Below are 7,868 nucleotides of genomic sequence, written 5' to 3' on the forward strand. Positions count from 1 at the left end.
CGCGCTGCGGGCGGCCGCCGCCGCGACGCTCGGCGCCTCCGCGGTGAACCTGCGGGCGCGCTCCCGCACCGAGGCGGCACGCTGGAAGGGCCCGTCGGGGCACGGCTCTGCGGGGAGAGGTGGAGGGGGGGACACACGGGCACGAGCGCACGTCAGCCTCCCGGGGACGCGGCCGGGACACCCCCGCGGTGCACGCAGCCCTGCCGGGTGCCTCGTCGCGGTGCCGCCGGGTGCCCTGCGGTGCATGCAGTCCCCCCCGCCGTTCCCGGCCAGGACGCTCCCGCAGCGCGCGCGGCCTCCCCGGCTTCCCCCGCGATGATGCACGCAGCCACTCGCCGTACCCCTGCGGTGCACGCGGGCCCCCCCCCCGGGTGCCCGGCCAGGGCATCCCCGCGGTGCACGCAGCCTCCCCGGGTGCCCCTGCGGTGCATGCAGTCCCCGTGGCGTCCGCTCGGCCAGGGCATCCCCGTGGTGCACGCAGCCTCCCCGGGTGCCCCTGCGGTGCATGCAGCCCCCGTGGTGTCCGCTCAGGGCATCCCCGCGGTGCACGCAGCCTCCCCGAGTGCCCCCGCGGTGCACGCAGCCCCCCATGGTGCCCCTTCGGTGCCTGCAGCACTCTCCAGCAGGCTCCCTGAGGGGCCCCGACTGCTGGCAGCGCACGTGGTCACGCACAGGTGCGACAAGCCACGGAGACCAGAGGGAGCAGAAAACGTGCCCCGTGCCGGCAGCCAGCGACACCGGCCGCACAGCATCCTGCCACCGCCACGGAGCTTCTCGCCTCCCCCGGCCTCTGCAGGGGACCTGCCGCCACCAGGAAGCGCAGCGAGAGCGGAGACGGCCACCCCCAGCGAAGGGACCTTACCTGCGCGGCCGGCCGGGCGCAGGGAGGAAGGCGCTTGCTCCCAGCGGTGAGTGTCCAGGCGAGCCGGGCTCCCTGCTCCGCGCTGGGCAGGCGCTGCCATTCGGGAAGGGACGGGCCATTTTCAGATAGGCGAGGAACAAGCCAAAGGGAGCAGAGGGTCAGAGCGGCACAGGGTAGTGTTGTCAACCATCCCACCACCACCACCACCACGCACAGCACCCGGGGGTCTCCTGGGGTCACCCCACGCTTCCCAGACTGTGGCACCGACAGCTGCCAGCATCCGCAGGCTGCCCTGCGCCCGGGACCCTGCACGGCTCCTGGTCAGCAGAGGGTTCCGCTCTGCAGTGCCAAATCCCGTAGCGCAGGAGGGCGAGGGGCAGACTGGGGCATCAGCATCCAGACTGGGCAGCGAGAGGCACCTGGGGCCTGGAGAGGTACCCGGGTCACCAGCAGAGTTGGGTGAGCCCAGCGTTGCCTCCGGAGGGAGAGACAAGGGAGCTCAGGGGCTCCACGCACCACCTCCAGGCCAGGGCTCCAGTGGGGGCAGATGTGGCACCTGCCCTGTGAAACAGCCCCGTCCCCACCGCAGCAAGCCGGGGATAGCAGAGCTAAGGCACAGCACGCCATCGCCATGCCGAGGCTGAGAACTGCCCATGCCACTGCCGACCGGCTGCCAGCACAGCCCCAGGTGTGATGGTCGGGTGCGGAGAAGGCAGCTGCCAGCCAGGGGCCAGCAGCACCCAACAGCGCTGCAGGGCACCGTGGCCGAGTCTGCGCCCGGCAGGCACCGGCTCTGGCTGAGGAGCAGAGTGGCTGACACCCAAGAGGAGAGGCTTGGCCTTTCCCCAGCAGCCAGGTCTCGGCCAGAGCCCCTCGGGTGACAGGAGGCCGGTGCCACGTGCTTCCCTTTGCCCCCAGCACTCGTTCTGCCCTCGAGCTCCAGCCCAGCCCAGGAGCTCCCTTGCTTCTGCCTTCCCGGTTAGCCGGCAGTCCCTGCCCCTCTTGGCTTTCCCTGGGCTTCTTGAAGGGATGGAGGGGATGTCCCACTGCTGCAGCGCTAGCAAGAGGTCCACTTGCAAGGGTTGCTGCAGGTGGGACCCACGGCTCTACAGGTGCCTGGGGCGGGGAACTTGTCTCTGGTCTTTCTTATTTCCTCCCGGCACGGCGGAAAGAAAGGACTTTCCCGGAAGCGGGACGAGTGCATCCAAGGGGCACCATGATCCCTCAAGGCTGCCAAAAGCACCCAGGGCAGGCAAGAAGGGACCGGAGCGGTGCTCAGCCCCCAGCCAGGCCAGCGAGCGCAGCCCCGTGGGGGATGGGGCCGGAGTGGTGCTCAGCTCCCAGCCTTATTGGGATAAAGAATGTAAAAGGCCGGAGTTTGTTGCGTGCACAGATTCCCTTTCATGGCCCTGCAGCAGTCCGGCCAGTAGCTGGGGGACTTGTAAACAACGCACGCGGCACCCCACTCTGCCGGGACTGGGTGGCCACGGCAGGCACCGCGGTGGCCAGCGGATGGCCAGGCAGGCAGACGGGTCACTGTCCACGAAGGCCTTCGGCCTGACCCGACCGTGCCATTACATTCCTGCCTCCGCTCCGCGCGGACCTAAGTCACGTCCCCAGGGCTCGCAGCCTGCCCTCGCTCTGTTTATCCTGCTGGGGAAGCTCGTCGCCACCCGGAGCGAGGGGACGCCTCCTTCCCCGGGCGCAGGGGGGGACACGGAGCCCGCTCTGCCCGGCGCCGTCAGCAGCACGAGACGACACGCTCCTTCCAGCCGCCGGGTCCTCGGCAGCACAGCAGGAGCCAGCGCCGCTCGCCCACGGCACCGGCGGGTCACGGCGCTGCCGCGGGGAAGCCACGGTGCCGCGCGCGCTGCTCGCRCGGGAGGTGCCGGGCTGCTCTTACCTGCTTGCTTCTCCACCGGAGGATTTCCCGTCTTCTCTGGCGCCTGGCCCCTCACGCAGACAACAAACTGCAGGGAGGGAAGGGGAAACCGCAGTGAGCTGGAGAGAATCAGCCAAACCACACTCTTCACCCGAGCGGGGTCAAAGCCCCTAGAGAGCAGCGAGCACTTGCCTTGCCAGGCCACTGAGCGGTCATGGGGCTGCGAAGAGCCACCAAGCTACCTTCATGTGTGGCCACAGCTCTGTGGGACCTCCAGCCCCTCTACTCAGAGGGCACATGGTCCTGGTGGTCCCACCAAGTCCCAGCCTGTAGAAATGCAGGTGTCTCCGTACCTGGCTGCCCTGGCTAACGGCACAGGGCTGTTGCGGAAGAGCCTGCTCTACCCGGCAGCTTCCCCCCACGCTGCGGGATGTCTCCAACTGCTCCGCTCCGGGCTCTCGCGTGGCAGAGGGGCTCTCTGGGCTCTTTTCCTTCCAGGAGGCTCGATACTGCAACTCAGCCTGAGCAGCAAGCTCGGAGCGTGGCTGGCCCTGCTCCAGCTCCTCGGCGTGCTCTTTGGGCTCTGGCTCGGGGGCTGGACAGGACTCTGGGGCCTGGTGCAGATCCAGGAGCGCAAGGGTCCCCGAGGCTGCATCTACAGGAGAGAGAACAAGCTTCTTAGAGGGGAAACCTCAAGCTGCTTGTGCATCATTCCTCTTCCAGTGCCCCCAGGGCTCCCCTGCCCCAATCTCAGGCTCTTTAGGAGACCCCCTGCAACCCTCTCCGTTCTCCTAGCACCTGCCACACTCCAGCCCTGCCAAGAGCATCCTCTTGCACTCCCAGGCTCTGCTTCATCCCCTGTCCAGGAACGCGGGCAGGGTTTTGCCCAGGGAAAGCAGGATTTACATCGGCTCACCCTGGGCATTGGGTTTTTCAGGCGCTCTCTGCTGCTCGCTGCGTAGCTCCTGGATCTCAGTCCGGATGTGCTCCTGCTCCACCACATTGCCTTGCTCATGGGCCTAGGGAGAGAGGCGAGTGAGAGCTAGGTCAGCCCCTCTGGTGCCCCCCTCCCCATCACAAAGGATGGCCAAGCARCTCCGTATGCAAGGTACGTCAGAAACACCATCTCCACCAGCCCAGTGCCCAGCCTGCGCCTGCCACCCGGCCAGGGAGATGCTGCACCCGTGGAGGCCTCTCCCCATGCACCCCAGGTTCTGGCCCAGGGCAGCAGGCGGGACATACTTTCATGTGCACCACAGTAAGCCGTAGGCTCCCATACAACACGCGAGATCAATCCCACATCCCACACYGGGGGTCCAGCAGCAGCGCTGGGGCCATTAGAGAACTGCAGAAGGCTTGTGGGAGAGCAAGTATCCCTAAGCACTGCTGCCTCTCCTGCCTTTCCCAGGCTGCGCTGCCCAGCACCAGCAACCTGCTGCAGCACTGAACCCTCTCAGACTGCATCAGGCAAGGCAGCCGGGCAGTGCTGGCAAGGCAAGGGACGGGGAGGCTATATCTACTGAAATGGGAAGACTAGACCCCATAACTGCCCTTTATGTCCCTGGGGCTCCAGTCACCCCTCTGTGTAYGGCTGAGATAGGCAGGAGAGCACAGAGCCAGGAGCTGGCTCTTGGGTCCCTCTGCGCCCTCTGCCACCCGCATGGCACACAGAGGCAGCCCATTTCCCAGCCTTGTCCAGCACTGATGCCAAGAGGTGGGTGGAAAAGACAGTCCCTGCCCAGTGACCCCTGCTTCCCAAGCCCCAAATAGCCAGAAAAAGCTCCACGATGCAGGGGAGCATCTAGCTCCAACCCACCCCATGGCTTCATGTCAGCCTGGGCCTGCCTGTGTCACCCAGTGGCTCTGGTCAGATGGGAGCAGTGAAGGCACAAGGTTCCCCTGGGCTTCCTCTGCTGCCCTGCACTGTCCCCATCACTCAGCCAACACGGAGATGCTCAGAGCCTGGGACTATGTGCTGTCATCGGAGCAAAATCTGGGAAAGCTCCTCTCAAACCACAGAGGACATGTGGGTGACAGGGGCCCACACCACCCAGCGCCTGAGGAGCACCAGGGGCATCCTGGGGGCGTTTGTCTCAATCGGAGCAGGAGTCCTGGCTGYGCTGGGCACAAATGGCACGTCTGGGAGCATCGGGACCGTCCTGCAACAGGGGGATGGTAAACAAGCTGCAGCACGGGGGCTCGGAGCATCAGCACAGAGCCAGGAAGGACTAACAGATCCCAGCAGAGAAGCAGCACAGCACGAACCCTGGGAGCAGCACGAGCTCCAGCTGCTGACGTGACAGACAAGGGTGGAGGTGGCGAGGGGATGGTACCCCAGGAAGCCTACAGGGGAAAGCAGTACCCAAATCGGCACCCCATGCCAGGATCCCTATTTTAGAGGAACAGCCCCAAGTTTTGGAGAAGCTGGCCAGATAAGCTGGGACGGCTCCACTGGCTGCTCAGGAAATACCCCTGCGTGGACAGGGCCTTGTGCAGGGTTGCTGCACAGGACTGCAGCACCAGCAGACCCCGAGGGGGAAGGCAGAAGAGCGGTGAAGGGTGAAGCAGGGCCACCTTTCCCTCCCCAAGCTTTCTGCCGTGGCCCTGGGGGAGGCAGAGGGTGAATGAAAGCGGATGTGCTGGGGGGCCCCACTCCTTCCTACTTGGTTGTGGTTACAACCACTGCTTTCCAGCTGCTTCTCCCCTTCCCCATCCTCTCCCCCAAATGGAGACCCTGTGCTGTGCCTCTGCGTGCAGGGACCTCCTATCATCACGAGAGCTGTACCCTGAAGGCTCAGCACGGCAGGAAACCATAGGCAGGGAAAGGGATGACCAGGCTTTCACCCATTCCTGCCAGCCCCAGGCCCGATCCTCAGCCTGCTCCACCAGCTCATCCTCCCCTAGCCATGCCCACCAGGAGACCCATCACCTGCAAGCACCAGCCTATCTCCAGACCAAGCCCAGACCCCTTGAACGTGAGCAGTGACACCAAGCATGGGGAGAGGGAAACGGGGCTCAGGTTTCTGCCTGTGCAAGGTGACTGCTGGCAGCAGCCACCACAACCACCAGGGTGAGCAGCAGTCAAAGCCTGGCACCGAGCAGCAGCCGTCTTCCCCAAAGAACATGGCCCCTCCAGACCCACAGCAGGGAGGGATGCCCCACAGTCCTCCACTCATCAAGCACCCAGCAGATGCTGCTGCCCCCTCTCCCAGCAAGCACATCCTGGCCAAAGTGGGCACAGACCCAGCCCAGCACTGCCAAGGCTGCATCCCCAAGACAGCTTCAGTAGGACCTGCAGGAGAGGCCAAGGTGAAGCCAGTCCTGAGGCCACAGCCCAAACGGAGCACTGTCTCCAGCCGGTGCCCGGAGCCTTCTAGTAGCCAGGTTGGACACAGCACGTTCTCCTGCTCCAGCCCTGGCTCCTCGCTGACGGGGACACGCTGGCCCAGCCCAGCACAGGAGGGCTGGCCAACCCCACCAGCTCCAGTCCCGGCCCACCGCTATCAGGGGCACATGGCACAGCGAAGGGTGCCCAGCTGGGCCCCTGGCTCCAGCCCCAGCTCACCACTGATGGGGACATGTGGGAACAGCCCAGCGCTGGGTGCCTGGCCGTGCCCTCCCTGGCTCCAGCCCTCGCTCATCGATGCAAGCTCCTGCCATCCCCTTGTCCCAGCCCCAGCTGTATGGCCAAGGGCACCTGCCCCAGGCCACCAAGGCAGGTAAGTCACACTTGCGCTGGGGTAGCCTGTCCAAGAAATGCTGGGACAAGGAAACCAAGCGAAGGAGACGGAAAATTCACAGCGATTCCCCCATCAGCAGAGCCCTCCGCACTCACCGCGGAGCGTTCAGCTTCAGTCGGCTCAGGCTCCTTAGCAGCCAGTGGTTCAGCATCACCCCTGTGGCTGCTCTCCATGCTCCCAGCCAGGGTTGGCGGCTCATCATCACCCCTCCGGCTGCTCTCCACACTCCCGGTCACAGTCAGTGGCTCAGTGTTGCCTCTCTGGCTGCTCTCCATGTTCCTGCCTCGAGCTGCCCCGGGCTCGGCATCATCTCTCTGGCTGCTCTCCCGGCTCCTAGGCAGGGCTGGTTGCACACTCTCACCCCTCTGGCCGCTCTCCACTCTCCCAGGCAGCGTTGGTGGCTCAGCGTCATCCCTCCGGCTGCTCTGCACATTCCCAGCCAGGGTTGCAGCTGGATGGAAGCAAACGAAGGCGGTTAGCAAGGAGCTGGCCATGTCCCAGCATCTCTGGGGTAGCAGCAGCTCAGCGCGGCTGGGATACGGGGACGGCGCCTTACCTTCGATCTCCTCAGCCCGCAGCTTGCGGATGGCAGCGCGGATCAGCTTGCGCTCCTCGTACTCGCTGGCCCCCCGCAGCTGCAGGGGGAGAGAGCCGGCCGTGACGCCAGGTGAGCGTCCCCGTCACAAGCAGCGGCCTCTCAAGGGGGCAGGAGCAGCACGGGAAGTCTCAGTGGCACGAGACTTCTCGTGGTGTCCCCGCCTGGCAGGAGCCTTCGCTTTGGGCCAGGCAAGGTCAGCCCATGACCCAGCAGAGGTCACTCACCAGTTTTGTCAGCTCCTCCACATCCGTGATCGATTCGAGTTTCTGGGACAACGAGGCCAGGGCCTTCTGCTGCTCCTCCTCTAGCTGCTGGGACCTGTGCAGGGCCAAGGGCATGAGAGAGGCTAGCCAGGATCCGAGGTGGGTGCTTGGGAGCAAAGTCCCCTCACGGCTCCACATCCCCCACTGGCAGCCCAGACAAATTCAAGCCATAGAGCCCCCCCGCACAGAACCATCCTCATGCCAGGCTCTTCCCACCCTCGCGCCCATCAATGTCTGCCCAAGCCATAGCAGGGGACAGGCATCAGCGGGACAGGGTGGAGCGGGGCTCAGGGGAGCCGAGGACACCGTCCTCTTGGGGTGAGACGGGACGCGAGCGGCGTCCGCCCCCCCTGCCCTCCCGCGCCGCACTCACCGCAGCCAGTTCTCCTTGTTGTCCTGCCTGTGGCTGCCGCGCTCCGAGCGGAAGCGCTTGGACGCCAGCGCCTCCTCGTCCCGCTCCAGCTCCTGGCGCCGCAGCTCCCTGATGGCCGAGCGAATGCGGCGCCGCTCGGCGAGGTCCAGC

The 7,868-nt window shown here is 65.6% G+C and overlaps 1 protein-coding gene across 1 annotated transcript in view; it reads right to left on the reverse strand.

The window, feature by feature from the left end:
* SMTN (smoothelin) overlaps nt 1-7,867 on the reverse strand; it is a gene marked incomplete at its 5' end in the record, with an annotated part of 23,288 nt that extends 15,421 nt beyond the window's left edge. The window contains 9 exons of the mRNA XM_026081586.1: nt 37-107; nt 863-955; nt 2,766-2,832; nt 3,098-3,399; nt 3,661-3,763; nt 6,580-6,935; nt 7,041-7,119; nt 7,307-7,400; nt 7,719-7,867. Of these exons, the coding sequence (XP_025937371.1) occupies nt 37-107; nt 863-955; nt 2,766-2,832; nt 3,098-3,399; nt 3,661-3,763; nt 6,580-6,935; nt 7,041-7,119; nt 7,307-7,400; nt 7,719-7,867 (1,314 nt within the window). The remainder of the gene's footprint in view (nt 1-36; nt 108-862; nt 956-2,765; nt 2,833-3,097; nt 3,400-3,660; nt 3,764-6,579; nt 6,936-7,040; nt 7,120-7,306; nt 7,401-7,718) is intronic.
* Between the last annotated feature and the right edge of the window lies 1 nt (nt 7,868).

Source organism: Apteryx rowi, unplaced genomic scaffold, assembly GCF_003343035.1.
Source record: "Apteryx rowi isolate R43461 unplaced genomic scaffold, aptRow1 scaffold_1167, whole genome shotgun sequence".
NCBI lineage: Eukaryota > Metazoa > Chordata > Aves > Apterygiformes > Apterygidae > Apteryx > Apteryx rowi.